At 42.5% G+C, this 18870-nt stretch overlaps 1 protein-coding gene across 1 annotated transcript; it reads left to right on the top strand.

The window, feature by feature from the left end:
* Positions 1 to 1469: 1469 nt before the first annotated feature.
* Positions 1470 to 15798, top strand: LOC308287722 (guanine nucleotide-binding protein G(olf) subunit alpha-like; the record flags this gene model as incomplete). Its single annotated transcript, XM_080728969.1, has 12 exons — positions 1470 to 1608; positions 2309 to 2381; positions 5164 to 5218; positions 8042 to 8161; positions 9615 to 9712; positions 10097 to 10151; positions 10490 to 10563; positions 11110 to 11168; positions 11271 to 11391; positions 13741 to 13871; positions 15418 to 15485; positions 15652 to 15798. 12 exons carry the CDS (start codon positions 1470 to 1472, stop codon positions 15796 to 15798), a joined length of 1140 nt encoding a protein of 379 aa, XP_080585095.1.
* Between the last annotated feature and the right edge of the window lie 3072 nt (positions 15799 to 18870).

Here is an 18870-nt window from a genome sequence, read left to right as displayed (position 1 = left end):
GAACGCACCCTTTATCAGAATCAATCCTTTATTCTGATTGGCTGAGTCCTGTGCTAAACTACTGAATTAGCACACACCTGGGACCACTTATACCACACATGGGCAAAATACGCCTGGGGGCCGGACCCGGCCCTTTGGCCATCTCAATCCGGCCCGCCAAGTCCTCAAAGAAAAACAAAATTACCCCCTCAAAAATGTACATGCTGCTGTATGTTAATGGTTTTGAGAATTTTAATTTTCTCGACTCCAATTAATAGTAGGCTACTGTAATTCATATTTACCATTTGAGTACTATAACTGCATTCCTCCAGACGTATGTACTCAAACTGTTACGTTTAATATCATAATGAAACAGTCCATCCATGTTTATAACATAATGCAACGTGCTTTATCAGTGACCTAGGGAGTGGTGCATATCATGATAAGATACAGTGTACATTTATAGGCTCATAGTAGTTCATACAGCATTGACGAGGATTGTTTTATGCAACCCATCCTTTTATTGTATAAGGCCAGAGTACACCAGAGTGAATGATACAGTAGGCCTACAGCCAAACATTTAAGTTTTGTGAAAGCAAGTGGCCTAACCTATTGTAAAGTAGTCTGGCATGTCTACCAAATTCATGCAGTTTTAACATAATTCAGCACTATGTGTTTCAAGTTTCAATTCAATTGTAACTATCGAAGTCAGTAAGGCCCTCTGGAAATAATTGCTGCCCACCCCTGTCCCCTGACTTATACAATTAGGCTAGTGTTGAAAATATATCCTGCTAGCCTGGGTCCAGACCGCGTGATTATTCCACATCAGTTACTGTAGCCTACTTCTAAGAGGCTATAATTTCTAAGATATATACAAGAGAAACCCTCTCTGACTGTTGCATGGATGTTTCGTTTGTTTGCAGCCTGTCTTCTTCGTGCCACGAGAGTGCCATTCTTTCCTACCCTCTCTGGCTGTCTGAGCGGAACCTTGTGTGTGGGACTCTGGGGCATAATTAGAAGGGGGAGGATTACGTTTGGGAAAAACAATGCTGAGGAAGTACCAAATGAGATGCTATTAACAGCTTTACGGTAACTAAACATAATACCCAGGTGTGTGTGTGTGAGAGAGAGAGAGAGAGAGAGAGAGAGAGAGAGAGAGAGAGAGAGAGAGAGAGAGAAGAGAGAGAGAGAGAGAGAGAGAGAGAGAGCAGCAGCAGCAGTCAGGTGTTAGGTGGATAAGGAGTGAAGTACGTTTTATTTTGGAACCATGATGGAACTAATTTGATAGTTACCTTTATTACTATTTTATTTATTTGTATTCATACTTTATATTGTTTCATGTTTTTTTAATACTTAATTATCATTTTATAGTTTTTACTTTTTTTTATAGATATAGACCTATAGTTCTATTGTTATTGCTTTCCTTGGTTTTCAGAGGACCAGCAGTTCTTCGGGCTGCAGTACTGCAGAGCAGCCACCAGGTGGGGGCTATGGGCTGTTTTGGAGGCAGTGCAACAGAAGACCAGAGAGTGGACGAGAAAGCTCAACGAGAAGCCAACAAGAAGATAGAAAAACAACTTCAGAAAGAACGACAAACTTATAAAGCTACTCACCGTCTGCTACTACTGGGTAAGTACTCTACTCTCTCTATAAGTGTGGTTCTGAAACTGTGGGTCAGGCCCATGGGGGGTCCCCAAATGATAGCTTATGTGTAAGACTGTTTTCTCACTCGACAGTAAACGAACCAACATAGTATACAAAGTGTATACAAAGTGACAATTTAATGTCATTTTTAAAACAAAATAAAATACTATTACTATGTCAAATGTAATCCTACAATTCAAAGTGCTGCCAGTTAAAATATGTTTTGTTTGTCTTTTATTTCATTTCTATATATATATATATATATATATATATATATATATATATATATAGACCTATATATTTATTTTTATTTATTTATTTATTGGGGGGGGGGGGTAACGTTATGGTAACTGCATCAAAAAAACAATTTTAATTGTCAACGATTTACTATGTCGATATGCAAATAAAGTGTATTATTATTATTAGTAGTAGTAGTAGTAGTAGTATAATTTTTTCAATTACTACTTTCTATTAATACTACTACTACAAAATCAATTTGTCATTGAATCAATACATTAATTACATTATCTAATTCTAAACAGATAACTAATCTGTGTGTGTGTTTGTGTGTGTGTGTGTGTGTGTGTGTGTGTGTGTGTGTGTGTGTGTGTGTGTGTGTGTGTGTGTGTGTGTGTGTGTGTGTGTGTGCGTGCGTGCATGTGCGTGCCTGTGTGTGTACGTGTAGGTGCAGGTGAATCAGGGAAAAGCACCATTGTGAAGCAAATGAGGATTCTACACGTTAATGGGTTCAATGCAGAGTGAGTCACACATGCACGCACGTAGGACCTACACTGGCACGCACAGTGGCAGTGGCTCAGGAGGTAGAGCGGAAAGGTTCCCAGTTCGATCCCGCGGGCTCCCCTATAGTGAGGGGCCTTAAGGGGAGACAATGCTCATTTTGTACAAATCAGTCTAAAAGCGCCAAATGTTGCACAGATGTAGCCCAGGGCTTGCACTAATGGTTTAGCTAGGGCGCCCGAGTCGAAGTCGGCGACCTTCTGGGTCGCCACAGCGGCCAAATCAAGTTGGACTCCCATCGACTTTCTATACAGGAGGAAAATACCCAGAAAAAAATCCATTGCAAGCATTTGTTTTGCACAAAAAACTTTCCTTGGGCTAGAAATGGCCCCAGAAAACGATGGTTTTGTGATGAAAAATGATGAGTCATCACTTTTCACAGTTTTGTGGGCGTTTTCTGGGGCCATTTTCTGGGGACAAATCCCTAGTTAGACCCCTCACATCCTACTGAAAGCAGATCTTTCGGGCGCCCTAGCTAAATCATTAGAGCCCTGGGCTACATCTGTGGAAAATGTGGCGCTTTTAGACTGATTTGCACGAAATGAGCATACCCAGAATTAGTGTTGAAGTGTCCTTGAGCAAGACCCTGAATCCCTAGTTGCTCCCGGAGTAGATGTAGTCTTAGTCGACGAAATCAAGACTATTCAACACATGTATTCCCTATTTGCAACGTTCCTGGGTATATTGTGAGCTTGCAGATCTGCTATTTTCACGACTGATTTTTTTTCTAATTTAGGGTAACATTCATGAAATTATTCTTCTTGAAGGTCATTGTTTCTTTTTGAAAAATGCTTGAATTTATTCTCAACTCATGAAAAATGTGTGAATTTTGCGAAAATCCGAAAAAAAAGAAACAAACAAACAAAAAAAAGGGATATTCATTCACGACCGACGGAAGTGGGTCCGCGACTGCCGACTGGGTCCCGGCCCACCGTTTGGTAAACAGCAGTCTAGTTGCGACCGTAGGTCGCATTTACTACCAAAACCTCCACGGGCTGTCCGTGAGTGAGTCAGTCCGTCAGTCACACGTCACACTTTTGTCCTGCTCATATCTCCACAACCGTTGCCCCCATCCATGCCAAATTTTGCACACACACTCCTTACCTGCCAAACTACAACCTCCAAGGACCCCCGGAGCTCCAGGGACCCCCAGGTCCCTGGGGGACCCCCAGGTGTAAAAAATTACCACATGTGCAACTAGAAGCAGTGCTCTTCCGAGCACAGGTCTCCACCAGGCTGTGCGTCCTGGTGGTGCAATCCTGCAAACTTTGGAAGCTAATATTAGCCAATCAGGATGGCATATGAAATATCAGACGGATCGGACTTGATCACATGACTATAGAGATACTGTGTACCGATTTGCGTGATTTTTGGATAAAATCTCAAGGAGTAATATCCAAAAATGTGTTTTACATAAGTCGGCCCAAAGGTGGCGCTATAAAAGGCTTATGTGAAAAATGCAGGGCAAAGGTTTATCGTTAGCTTCTAGGGAGTGCGCTTGCAAAGTTTGAAATTGATCGGTGGAGTTATAGGTAAAACCACAAATCGGCCTGTTATAGCGCCACCATGAGGCTGATTTCAAAAAATTTAAGTGGCATTTCTTCTTCGACCTAGTGGGAACGTGTGTGCGCGATTTCATGATGATTGCACTTTGCGTTTGGGATTTGAGTCATTTTGTTCCAAACGGCTCAATCCTACAAACTTTGGAAGCCAATCTTAGCCAATCAGGATGGAATATGCAAAATCAGACAGATTCGTGTCGATCACATGACTGTGGAGATACTGCCAACCGATTTGTAGGATTTTTGGCCAAAATCTGTAAGACTAGTGCACCAAAATGTGTTTTGCGAACATCGGCCACTAGGTGGCGCTAGAAAAGGCCCATTTGAAAAATTTAGGGCAGAGGTTCTAGATTGGCATCCAGGGAGTGTGTGTGCTCACTTTGGCAGCGTCCGGGCCAACGGCGACTGAGATTAGGTGCTCACAAACTGCGAGGACGCACGCACGGACGGACGCACGCACGGACGGACGGACGGACACACGGACGGAGGGGAAAACATACTCTCCCTCAGCCTTCGGCTGGTGGAGACAAAAATGACCAAATGACCACCCCAACGGGGCTGCTCACGGGGAATTCCTGGGGACCACCCACTCCTGCTGCTCCAGAACGGATGCAAAAGTGGTGGCGCCCCCAGTGGAGGACCCCCTCCACTGCAGCTCACATAAAATGCCGTAACTCGGGCTAGGAGCGTCCGGGAGAGCCGGGCCCGGTACCTATTCGTCCGCCAAGGCAACGCGGAGACCCCACCCCTCATTTCTCACATGCCCCTCTTCTAGCGCCACCTTCAGGCCGATTTTTAAAACACATTTTTGGACACTGCTGCTACAGATTTTTCCCTAAAATCACGAAACTCACTACACACTATGTCTACACTCATGTCATCAACATGGATCAGGAAGATTTTGGAAAAACACATTTTTGCCCTATTTGTGGAGATAAGTGACCTACGGTCGCTTATCTCCCGATTAGGGAGTCTTACTGGTGTATAATAACTAAACACTGCAGACTCGAAAGACTAAAAAAAGTACCTTATAGGTTTGTAGATGTGTGTTTAATAGGCATAGGCTTTCCTGATGTATTGATCACCTGCACTGTGTGCGTGCGTGCGTGCGTGCGTGCGTGCGTGCGTGCGTGCGTGTGTGTGCGTGTGCGTGCATGCGTTTGTGTGTGTTTTCTTTTAGGGAGAAAGAGCAGAAAGTACAGGACATTAGGAAGAATGTAAAAGATGCCATTGTGGTATGTCACCTGCCTGCCTGCCTGCCTGCCTGCCTGCCTGCTTGTCTCCCTGCCTGTCTGCCTGTCTGCCTGCCTGAGGGGTCTTCAACGTTTTCAGGCCAAGGACCCCAAAGAGATGAAGCAGGGACCCCCACAACCCATAGATACCATATCGTTTAGTTTCATTGTTTGACAGCACAATCATCAGTGTATTTTGGGTTCATCTAAATTTGTGTTTCCAGATATTTAACCACTTGAACCGTCAATACCTTTCACTCTGTACTTAGTCTGCTCTTTTTCCCCTCTACACCAAACCTCTTTGCCGAAAATAGCCGATCTACAAGCTTGTAGATCTTCTATTTTTGGCTAAAGTTCTCAGAATATGGAGGCTAGGGTTCAAGTGGTTAATATAGAAAAGGAGAAAAAAAGCTTCTATCACACAAAGATTTGGAGGACCCCCTGTAGTAACTCTGAGGACCCCCTAGGGGTCCCAGACCCCCAGTTGAAGACCCCTGGCTTAATGTGCAACATTGTTTTCTCACTCAACAGTTTTTACAAACTAACAATATTATAATAATAATAATAATAATAAAACTTTATTTATATAGCACTTTTTAAGAACGGAGTCACAAAGTGCTTGACAGGAGAATCAGCAAAACAAACAATCAGCAAAACAAGCAATACAACACAATTATAGATTCAAAATTAATAGATGAAATAATAAACAATAATAGCATGCATTAAAATCAGGACAATCAGGGGAGCTAGGGGTTGAAGGCAGTTCTATAGAGGTGAGTTTTCAGGAGAGATTTAAAACGTGGCAAAGAGTCAGCAAGCCTTATCTCTTCGGGCAGATCGTTCCAGAGCTTTGGGGCTCTAAAAGCAAAGGCCCGTTCACCTCTAGTTTTGTAATTGCAAACTGGGACGATCAGTAAACCTTTGCCTGAGGATCTGAGTTCACGGGATGGGACATAAGGGTCAAGTAAGTCTGAAATGTAGGATGGAGCAAGGCCAGATATGGCCTTGTAGGTGATAAGTGAAATTTTAAAATCGATTCTGAAGGAAATGGGTAACCAGTGCAGGGAAGCTAAAATGGGTGTAATATGATCAAATTTCCTGGTACCAGTTAAAAGCCGTGCGGCTGCGTTTTGGACAAGTTGGAGACGGTGAATAGATTTTTTGGAGAGGCAGGAATAAAGGGAATTACAATAATCAAGGCGTGAATAAATAAAAGCATAAATTACTTTGGTCAGATCAGGGGTGGAAAGAAAGGGTTTGACTTTGACTATATTTCTCAGGTGGTAGAAAGAGGTTTGAACAACCTTTTTTATGTGGGTTTCCAGAGAGAGGTCAGAGTCCAGGAAGACTCCCAGGTTTCTGACCGTGGGTTTTAAGTTGGCGAGTAGTGGCCCGAGGTTATTTTCAATGAGGGTTGTGTCTCCGGGGGGGTTAAACAATAGGACTTCACATTTAGCATCATTTAATTGGAGGAAATTGTCGGACATCCAACTTTTGATGTCAGCTAGGCAGGAATGGAGTTTGGCAGTGCTAAAGTTGTCATCTGGGCTGATTGGTAAGTATATCTGAGTGTCATCAGCGTAGCAATGAAAATTGATATTGTGACCTCGTATAATGTTTCCCAGGGGGAGTAAGTATAAGGAAAAAAGGATGGGGCCTAGGATAGAGCCCTGGGGGACACCACAGTGCAGGAGGGCTTGGGATGAGGATGACTCGCCAATGCGAACAGAGACGTATCTGTCGCACAGGTACGACTTAAACCATTTAAGGGCAGAGCCAGAGATGCCGACACATTTCTCCAGCCGGTTGAGGAGGACAGCATGGTCTATGGTATCAAAGGCTGCGGTCAGGTCCAAGAGGACGAGAACGGAGGATTTGCCCACATCAGCAGCCATCAGAAGGTCATTGACAACCTTTACGAGGGCAGTCTCCGTGCTGTGGAGGGCACGGAAGCCTGACTGAAACTTTTCGAATAAGTTGTTTCCACTCAGGTAGCTAACCAACTGGTTGAAAACAACCTTTTCTAGGACTTTAGAAAGAAATGGTAATTTGGAGATGGGTCTGTAACTACTCAAAGAGGAGGGGTCAAGGTTGGTCTTTTTAAGCAGTGGGGAGATGAGAGCAGTTTTAAAATCTGTAGGAACAGAGCCTGAGGACAGAGAACTGTTCACGATTGACAGAATGTAGGGGGCGACAGTAGGCAGAATCTCCTTGAGGAGGGAGGTGGGAATGATGTCTAGAGGGCAGGATGTGGTTTTCATATGTCCAATTATGCTTAGGAGGGTCGTAAGGTTGATTTGGGAGAAAGACGGAAAGTGGAGGGTTACTACTGCACCATTTGGAATGGGCGTTCCTACTGTAGTCTGTATGGTTAACAACTGAGACCTAATGGAATTTATTTTATCTGTAAAAAAATTGAGAAATTGCTTTACTAACCACGTCAGCCCTATATATACAATTAGGCCATTTAAAAATAGCCGATCTACAAGCGATTACAAATTGCTTACAATAAACTAACAATATTACAAGTGTATGCAGGGTCTGCACACTTCAAATTGGCCTAGATTTTACCTATAAAGAGATGAAACATTGTGAAAATAGCTGATCTACAAGCTCACAAGCGTTGTGAGATTGTAGATAGCGCTATTTTCACTATTTATCTGTGGAACCGAGTCAAACTAAACGTAATGCCTACAATTCCAAGTGCTTGGCAGGGTGCGGGGGCGTCCCCAGTTCAAATATGATTATTTTGAGGTGAAAAGTTTAGGAACCCTTGAACTTAATCGTAATGTTATTTATTTATTTGTTTGTTACATTGTTTTTCAGGTCATTGTTTCCGCCATGAGCACACTGACTCCGCCCATTGCTGTGGGTAACCCTGGCAACCAGTTCAGAGTCGACTACATCAAGAGCATCGCGCCGCTGTCTGACTTTGAATACACACAGGTACGCATATTCACACACTCACACACACACACACACACACACACACACACACACACACACGCGCGCAGTGGTGTAAAGTAAATAAGTATACATTTACTTAAATACTGTACTAAAGTACACTTTTGAGTTATTTGTACTTTACTTGAGTAATTCCAATTTCCAATACTTGTATTTCTACTCCACTACAGACATCTCTGATCCAAATATTGTACAATGTACTCCACTACAATTATTTGAAAATGTTAGTTACTAGTTACTTTGTAGATCTTGATTATTAGTACAAAACATACGCTAACCACGTCAGCCCTATATATACAATTAGGCCATTTAAAAATAGCCGATCTACAAGCGATGCACATGTAATAAAAAGATACCATTAAAAAATAAGGGGAAAACAAATCTCTATAGAAACAAAGCTTGCTTTGATTCCAACAGTCGACAACAGTTGATTCAAGCCACAATCTTATTCGTTACAGATCATGGTGATATTATTTACACTTATTTACAAGATTATTACATTCAGCTGCACTATATGTAACCAACTATTAAGTGCTAACTATACACCATTGACATGATAACATATTATAACATATTAACATTACATTCATTCAGCTCACGGTGCGTTGCCTTGAGTTATTTTTACAAAAGACATTTGTTTTCTCTCTCTGCTTGTCAAACAGCGGCTGACATTTAGCAGGAGACAGCTGTGTGTGTGTGTGTGAGCGTGTGTGTGTGTGTGGGTGTTTGTTCTAATGACAATAATGACATGATGTAATGACCTCACCTGGGACTATTTTCACCTGAATACACATCTGTGTGTGTGTGTGTGTGTGTGTGTGTGTGTGTGTGTGTGTGCGTGCGTGCGTGCGTGCGTGCGTGCGCATCCGTCCTCTGAGGTGTCATTAAAATCAGTGTGTGTCTCTGAGGACACAGATACATGAAACCACAACATCCTCGCACGGGGAATTGAACCCTCAACCCTGACACTTCTGCTGTCTTTACATACAGTACAGTAGCCTCGCGAGACGTTGTGAGCTTGTAGATCTGCTATTTCCGGCAAAGAGGTTTGATGTAGAGGGGAAAAAGAGCAGACTAAGTACAGTGTAAAAGGTCAAGTTTATTAGGTAATGACGGCTCAAGTAAATATCTGAAAACACAAATTGACAAAAAGGCTGATAACCCCCGACGCAAAGCCTGAAGGGATTTTTATTTCTTGATAACGACCGATGAGCCAGACATTATCCCGCGTATTACACGGCTACTACTCAATGAAATGAATAATTTGAATTAAAACTAATTATTGACAATAGTAATAATATTGACAATAGTCGGCCGGCCAGGTGATGGCACTGTTGGCTAATTAATTCACTGTGTTTCTCACTGTCATGGTGTGTGTGTGTGTGTGTGTGTGTGTGTGTGCGTGTGCGTGTGCGTGTGCGCATGTGTTTTTCAGGAGTTCTTTGAGCATGCTCAGTGTCTATGGCAGGATGAAGGAGTCAGGTCTTGTTACGAACGCAACAACGAGTACCAACTCATAGACTGTGCTCAATAGTAAGAACAAGCACGCACAAACGAACACACACACACACACACACACACACACACACACACACACACACACACACACACACACACACACACACACTGACTTCCGAAATCTGAAGAATTACATTTTGTCATCATTATCTTAGCCGTCCCATATAACGATTGATATTCATCATATCGTTATGTCTTTCTTTACTTGACAAATGAGTTCTCATAGTAATGAGATTAAAGGTCTAGTTCTCACCCAAACAATTACTCTCTCTCTCTCTCTCTCCCCCTGTGTGTGTGTGTGTGTGTGTGTGTGTGTGTGTGTGTGTGTGTGTGTGTGTGTGTGTGTGTGTGTGTGTGTGTGTGTGTGTGTGTGTGTGTGCGCGTGCTTGTGTGTCTCAGTTTCCTAGACAGGTTGGATTCTGTGCGGAGTACAGACTACTCCCCCTCTGACCAGGTATGAACTTCTTAACTAAAGATGGGGTGCCATGATTTTTACCCCCTCTAAAACATCAGCTATTATGATTATACTACTTACTTCTGCTTACTTCTTGCCTGTACTGTCTATGGGAGAAGTGATAACTACTGTAACTCCGCCTCTGGCCTCTCATGAGATGTGTGTGCGTGTAATCCTGCTGTTTACTCAATAAGAATCAACAATAGGGATCTATTGCATATTTTATGAATAGTAAGACTATTAAGTTGTAAAAGCTCATATTATGAATAGCTGCCACGATGTAGCACCTGCCACCATAATATTAATAAAAGTAATAATAATAATGATTCTCTCTACAGGACTTGCTGCGTTGCAGAGTTTTGACTTCAGGGATTATTGAGACACGTTTTCAGGTCGATAAAGTCGACTTCCAGTAAGTTTCATGAAATAGACCAATGATTCTGTTAACAAACATTGAGACAAACATAATCATAATTCCCAACAGATCCCCAAAGCTGTTCTTTTGGGGAACGCAGTTTTTTTGGTTCGTTCAACAGCCTCCTGTGTGTGTTGGCTGGGACAGCCTGACATACTTAGAACATTGTTGTCGGGCAGCAAGCTCGAAAGGCGGGCAGCGTGGCGCGTTTCGAGCTTTCCCCCCGACAGAGACCATATAGGCCACTCGTGCCCGATGTACAAGGTCATGTCAATACTGTAGATCAAACTTCAGTCCTACGTGTGGGCAGCTCAAACAGGACCTAAATGAACTCCAGCATATATTAACATTTGGAGTTACAAAGATGTTCTCAGACATTCATTTATACAATGATGGTGACACCCACACAAGGGCAAAAAAAGCGTCATTTTCACTCGAAACCATGGTTTATATGGGTCACGTGACAGTTCTCACCGTCCATATATTTTACGGCCTATGGTTGAACCTCATTCCTAACTTTCTGTCTGTTTGTCTGTCCGTCAGTATGTTTGATGTAGGAGGTCAAAGAGATGAGAGAAGGAAATGGATTCAATGCTTCAATGGTGAGAAGCAAAAAAAAAGATAATATAATATTTATAAAACGGTGTCTCTGCTTCATGGAGAATGAGATGGAACAGCTAATAATAATAATAATAATGTTTCAGATGTTACAGCTATCATCTTCGTAGCGGCTAGCAGCAGCTACAACATGGTGATCAGAGAGGACAACTCCACCAATCGCCTCCGAGAATCTCTGGATCTCTTCAAATCCATTTGGACTAACCGGTAAACACATGAATGAATTCATTAATTCAGGGGTTCTCAAACGTTGACCCCCTTGGCTGTGACCCCCAAAATGAAGATATTTGAACTGGGGAACCCCACTCTGACAAGCACTTGGAATTGTAGGTATTACATTGTTTAAAAAGGTGCTATATAAATAAAGTTTAATATTGTGAAAATAGCCGAACTACATGCTCACAACTACAAAAAGTAGTTGAGCCTTCCTATTCTGAGAGGGAACAAAATATTTTGGTGTAGAGGGGGAAAAAGAGCAGAGCAAGGACATAGCCAACGGTCTAGTTTACTTTGCACTGACTATTGCAGCTTTAAGTGGTTAAATGTCTGAAAATACACATTAACGTGAATCCACCACAGATAATAGTGGTGTAAAAAATTCCAGAACACTTACTGTATGGCAAGTTTAATATACCAGCGTCTAGTCGGCGACCTGGCCAACTCGGGAACGATGTAAATAGAGAATGAATGCCCCGCCCTTTAATGCAAACCACATTATACCTGTTGTCATAGGACCCGTTTTGACCATCTGTTCGCCTGTGTCCATTTATGCCCATATATGGAGATATCTGTATCTGTCTGTCTGTCGGCGTCCATTTTATGTCCATATATGGAGATCACTGCAGATATAGTTCTGGGTCCATTTTATGCCCATATATGGAGATATCTGTCTATTTGCGTCCATTTTATGCCTGCCCCACCCTTTAATGCAAACCCCAATATACCTGTTGTCGTAGGACCCGTTTTGACCATCTGTTAGCCTTTGTCCCCACCCTTTAATGCAAACCCCAATATACCTGTTGTCATAGGACCCGTTTGGACCCTCTGTTTGCCTTCTGTTAGCCTTTGTCCCCACCCTTTAATGCAAACCCCAATATACCTGTTGTCATAGGACCCGTTTTGACCATCTGTTTGCCATTGTCCCCTTATGCCCATATATGGAGATCTCTGCACACACAGTACCGGTTGCGGAAAACTCTGATGTCAGACATCAGCTCCGCATTCGGGGATTCATTTTATGCCCATACCCCTTATGCCCATATATGGAGATCTCTGCACACACAGTACTGGTTGCGGAAAACTCTGATGTCAGACATCAGTTCCCCATATATGGAGATATCTGTATCTGTCTGTCTGTCGGCGTCCATTTTATGTCCATATATGGAGATCACTGCAGATATAGTTCTGGGTCCATTTTATGCCCATATGCCCATATATGGAGATATCTGTCTATTTGCGTCCATTTTATGCCTGCCCCACCCTTTAATGCAAACCCCAATATACCTGTTGTCATAGGACCCGTTTTGACCATCTGTTAGCCTTTGTCCCCACCCTTTAATGCAAACCCCAATATACCTGTTGTCATAGGACCCGTTTGGACCATCTGTTTGCCTTCTGTTAGCCTTTGTCCCCACCCTTTAATGCAAACCCCAATATACCTGTTGTCATAGGACCCGTTTTGACCATCTGTTTGCCATTGTCCCCTTATGCCCATATATGGAGATCTCTGCACACACTGTACCGGTTGCGGAAAACTCTGATGTCAGACATCAGCTCCGCATTCGGGGATTCATTTTATGCCCATACCCCTTATGCCCATATATGGAGATCTCTGCACACACAGTACTGGTTGCGGAAAACTCTTATGTCAGACATCAGTTCCGCATACGGGCATTCATTTTATGCCCATATATGGAGAACGTGGGAAGAATGGTTTAGAGATACTCGGATTACATACATACATACACATTCACAGAGATTTTTTGTTGACTCATGTGGCGTACGTGATGTCAGAGCCTTTTATGAAGTGATGTCACAATGAGTCAGCGCTTCCTCCGGAACAGCCTGATGTCAACAATCAGCTCCGCATAAGGAGATTCCGAACGTTTCGCGCCGGTTTCGGAAAACCGCGAGTCGGGTCGGGTCGAGGCCCGGCACTGCACTCCGCGCGGCGGCGGGGAACGCGCGTGCCGAATCTGAAGCCGGTGGGACGAACGGTTCTCGAGATACGCGGATTACAAACAAACAAACAGACAGAGATTTGTCGCATTTATAGATAGATTATACAATATGTAGTGGGTGTCCCAGGGTCCAGAAAACCATTGAAGAGCCCTGGTCTACATGATTGCTATTAAGGAATTAGTTCAACGTTGAACTAGTGTGTGTGTGTGTGTGTGTGTGTGTGTGTGTGTGTGTGTGTGTGTGTGTGTGTGTGTGTGTGTGTGTGTGTGTGTGCGCGCGCGTGCGCGTGTGCGCGTTTGCGTGTGTGTGTGTGCGTGTGCGAGCACGCACGTGTCCGCGCGCGTGTGCTTGCGTGCATGTGTATGTGTGTTGCAGCTTTCTGAAGACCATCTCTGTGATCCTGTTCCTGAACAAACAGGATGTTTTGGCAGACAAGATTTTAGCAGGGAAATCCAAGCTGGAGGATTACTTCCCTGAGTACACGCAATACACAGTGCCAGAAGATGGTAAGTATAGCAAAAACACAACATACAGTACAGTACAGTACAATACAGTGGAGCCAGTATAATGTGCCCCACCTACATAGACACGTCGCGGTGTAATAGTGGAGCTAGTAGGAGGTGCATCACTCATGTAAAAACACCTACGTAGACACACTGGAGCACAACAGCGAAGCAAGCAACACTGCACTCTGCTAGTCTCACGTTTCTCATGACCTATTTATTTATTTACTTGGCCTTCAATGATATGCCCAAAATGGGGCATGCCAGGTTCCATATTCTGAAGAAAACCTTAAGACTTCCAGGAGGTTAAGACAGGCATTAAATATGGCATGGTGAAAGTCTAATACATATTTGGGATTTCAATATTTGGGTCTTATCTGTACATTTAGTACTTCCATTTCACATTATGAGCCAGAGGGCCATTTAGAACGGGTGCAGAGGTGAGTGGCTGTGTGTCCGTATGCTTATTGTAGAGATTGCTGGCTTGTCAGAGGTTAGCTGAGGTGAGGAGGAGATCAAGTTCTACCAGTTCTATCAATCCAAAACAATCTTTTGGTACGGTAGCTTAGACAGTTGTGGTTTCTTTCCATTGGGGTGATATCTTGATGAGAAATCTTCTATCACGATGAGAAAGTCTTAGACCTTGCAGAGTTGTGATACAAGATATGTGGAACAATGGAAATAGAAAGGTCATGTACTGTAGGTGACATACATGACCAGTGATTAGACAATGATAAAGGGCGTGGCAGGATTTAAAGGAATGCAGTGCATGTCACGTCTACTTTCATGCAATGTCTCCGACTTTAATCAGAGGTGAGCAGATTTATAAGCTGGAGGTCTGATGGTGATTGTATGTGGACCCTAGGTGTGGTCACTGGTCAGTGGTTTCCACTGACTATGATTATGGAGTGTTACTACAGCATATTGTTATTTTTGGACACTTTCAAACACTTTCTCTGAAGGGTTTACTTGTCCAGTGCTGCCCTCCTTTGCTTTTGTAGCAAATAGATCCTTCTGAACAGATCTGTTTTTGATCTTTACCTGCACAATGTTTCAGTGCGGTCCCATTGACCTTAGTTGTTTCATTGTCTGACCACCATATGAATCCATTGTCCAAAAACTAGGTTTCTCCAACAAAGGATTAAACACAACGTTTTGCTATTTTCAGGGAATTCAGGTTATTAACAAATATTACTTCTAGCTGTCTTGTTCTCATCTGATGCAATCATGTACAGTACCATGTACAGTACCACAAATCTCCTGCAACATATTAATGAGAAAGTCATCCCAACACAATTAGGTACTCAACAAAGAAAATATTTATATAGACTATATTTTTCATTGAAAAGAAAAAAACAAAATGGGCCACGGAAATAGACTTGCAATCACATTGGCCCCACTGGCTTGTCTATCATGTGAATACCGGCCCCCCCAAAAATCTGGCGCACTGCCAATAGCCATGCCCAATGAGGGCCTCTCTAATTCCTTTTTCCGGGCTGAATCAGGGGACCACCACGTCCCTGCTGTGTGTGTTTGTGTGTGTACACAGCGGTACCAGATGCAGATGAAGTCCCCACCGTAACGAGAGCCAAGTTCTTCATCAGGGATCAGTTTCTGGTGAGACCAAACGCACGCAGGCATGCACGCACGGCCGCTTGTAGATCAGTACTCACAGTACTACAAGCTTATACAGCTGCTATTTTTGTATTCATTTTTTTGAGAACCACTGCAGTACACGCAGTAAACGTCATTGTTAATGAGTATTTCCATGTGTATTTTCCAGAGGATCAGTACTGCCAGCGGAGACAGCAAACACCACTGTTATCCTCACTTCACCTGCGCCGTGGACACCGAGAACATCCGCCGCGTTTTCAACGACTGTCGCGACATCATCCAGCGCATGCACTTGCGACAGTACGAGCTGCTCTGATTGGCCCGGCGCGTGCGCTTGCCTGCTGTGATTGGTGCAGCCCCTATAGCCACGCCTTTTTCTTCAGGAACAATGATGTTGTAACTCCATAGATGATTATCCAGGAATTCTTACATGACGAATGTTGGCTGCTATTTAATTTATTATAAACCCATAGTTTTATTTATCCACAAATTATATGAATAATAACAATTTACAACATAAGCATTTTGCAGACACTCTTTATCCAGAGTGACTTGTAATAAACAAGGTAAACAGTCATACATGGACAGGAAAAGTCTTGGCCAGGTGGAGGCGAAGGGAGGACCGGCGCACGCGCAGAATATTTTGCTTAATTAATGAATTAATTTGATTAATTTGTATTTATTAATTCTTATATTTGACCTCAAAAATATTTAAAAACATAAGTTAGATAGGAGACAGAGTCAAAACATATTTAGATCTTTGATTAAATCAATTATAATTTTTGCCCTCAACATATTAACATAAGTTGGTGTGATGATGTAAAACACAATTACATTTCATTATTCACATTTATTCAACATTTTGTAGCATTTTAGCTACTTTAACCCTGTACATTGGCTATTTGAAAATAACTGATCTACATAAAGCTCACAGCGACACTCAGCTAAACATGAGATTGTTGTAGGCTACTTTACATGTAGGTACCACGCGCTCTTATTTTGTCCACCGACCAGTTGATTGTCCTATAATTTGACGTAAGTAGGCGTAAGTAGGTATGCTATTTTGAAGCCTATTGACCTAGTAAGAGAAAGTTAGCCTATTGCTACATCAATCTGGGAACTAAATCTAAATCACTAGCTTTCTTCACAAATGTGTTCATAAAGGGGTCTACTATCACCTCTGAACTTTGTCAAACCCAACTCCCTTAACATACTTTGTGGGAGCCAATCAAAGTTATTGGGTATCCCGAGGGCCTGGGATTAAAGGGGGAAAAATAAAAAATGGCCAATATGAGCGTATGAGGTGTGTAATTTGGGTATTTTTGGGCTGCTGAATCCATTCCAACCATCCGTTTTCAGTTAAAATGACTCCTTGGCCATAAAATAGGCCACACCTACTTTTGTGTGTCCATGAGACATATAATATTGGCAATAAAAAAAAAGGTTGGAGTAGTGTTTGAATTCATGAAAACTATTCAAGATCAGGTGGTTAATCACACATGACACACAGGATAACATGATACAATCTGACAAGGAACATTCAAACACAGGGTTTAAAACATAGGGACTAACAGCACACAGGTGAACTCGAATGACATGATTGGCTAAGCCTTAGCCAATTAGGCCTTTTTTATGGCCAAGGAGTAATTTTTACTTATAACTAATGGTTGGAATGGATTCAGCAGCCCAACAATACCCTAATTTCACACACTTCATACGTTCATATTGGCCATTTTCTATTTTTCCCCCTTTAATCCCAGGCCCTGGGTATCCCGATACCCCCAACTTTGATTGGCTCCCACAAAGTATGTCAAGGGAGTTGGGTTTGACAAAGTTCAGAGGTGATAGTAGACACCTTTATGAACACATTTGTGAAGAAAGCTAGTGATTTAGATTTAGTTCCCAGATTGATGTAGCAATAGGCTAACTTTCCCTTACTACCGGAGTAACAGGTTTACGTTTTCTGACATGACGAACAATTACATACCAAGCTTTGCTACTGTGCTGATGATGACCAGTGATCGGACGTTCTATCATCGGTAGTATATTGCTGCTGCTATTGTGTGATGAAACAAGCTATTGCACTGGTGACATTTAGGACTTTTCGCTCTGCGTCTTGGCCAGGCGCTACAGATTTCAGCCGGGTGGCCCGCCTGGCCAAAAAAGCTCTGCCGGAAACCCTGATAGAATGCAGAGAGACAGTGTAGTGCCTCAGTAAACTAAGAACACTGGTAAACTATTATTTACCTAGCATCAGTCTAAACAATATCAAAATCATAATCTGTACATAGACACTATAGGTTACTGTACCAGGTAACAATGAGCTGTTATGCCTTTTTTATATATCAAATTACTAATTATTAATTATTTTATAAAACTGGGTATGTGTTGAACACACTCATGCACACACGCACGCACGCACGCACCCACGCATGCACGCACACACGCATGCACGCGCACACACACACACACACACACACACACACACACACACACACACACACACACACACATACACATAGCCTACACACATACACACACACATACACATACACATACACATACACATACACATACACATACACACACAAGCTCTGTTTAACTACTGTACTGTTAACCTCGCCTCACCTTTACAAAACAGGTTGTTTGATCCGGTCTAGACCGGATGGCATCCTACGTCATTTTGTATTCAGAACGGACTACACTTTGGCAGGAAACACCAAACCGGAAACAGTTTCAACCCAGTTAGCGCATGCACGAGTAGTTTGCGCATGCGCAAGTAGGGGTTAAAACTGTTTCCAGTTTGGTGTTTCCTGCCAAATTGTAGTGCGTTTTGACTACAGAATGACATAGGATGCCATCCGCTCCCGACGAGATCAAAAGCCCGAAATTGGAAGCCAGCCCAGGCTACTGTACTGTAAATTGTGATTAGTGGAATGTTTGACTGCACTAGGAAACATTGTCAATAATGTAAGAACAAGTTAATGTTCCTAATCTTTACTAATGTTTACTTTTATAGAAAACGTAGTCTCCTCTAATCATATTTAATATTGAATTATAACTAATATATTTTCCTGGCGATTTAATGTTATAGTTTTATACATTTATATAGTAAAGGTGAAGGATTTCACTTTATTTATTATGTAATTCAGTCACTAAACAAAACAAGACAAACTGCTTATTATTATAAGCATATACGGTCGCAGTTTAGTATGTGAAACGGCACATGCTGACTGTCTGTCAGTCTGTCTGGACGTGTACACTTTTTTACGGTCTATGGGTTTGCTGCTCTGACATCACGCTTTGACATCACTGTGATGTCATGGGAACCACTCTAACAGAATCCCTTTTATGCCTATATATGATCCCTGATGTCATCAATATTAAG

The sequence above is a fragment of the Nannobrachium achirus genome, assembly GCF_963921795.1.
Source record: "Nannobrachium achirus genome assembly, chromosome: 6".
In the NCBI taxonomy this organism is placed as follows: Eukaryota; Metazoa; Chordata; class Actinopteri; order Myctophiformes; family Myctophidae; genus Nannobrachium; species Nannobrachium achirus.
The sequence above is the reverse complement of the archived record's forward strand: the minus strand, read 5'-3'. Positions and strand labels throughout refer to the sequence as shown.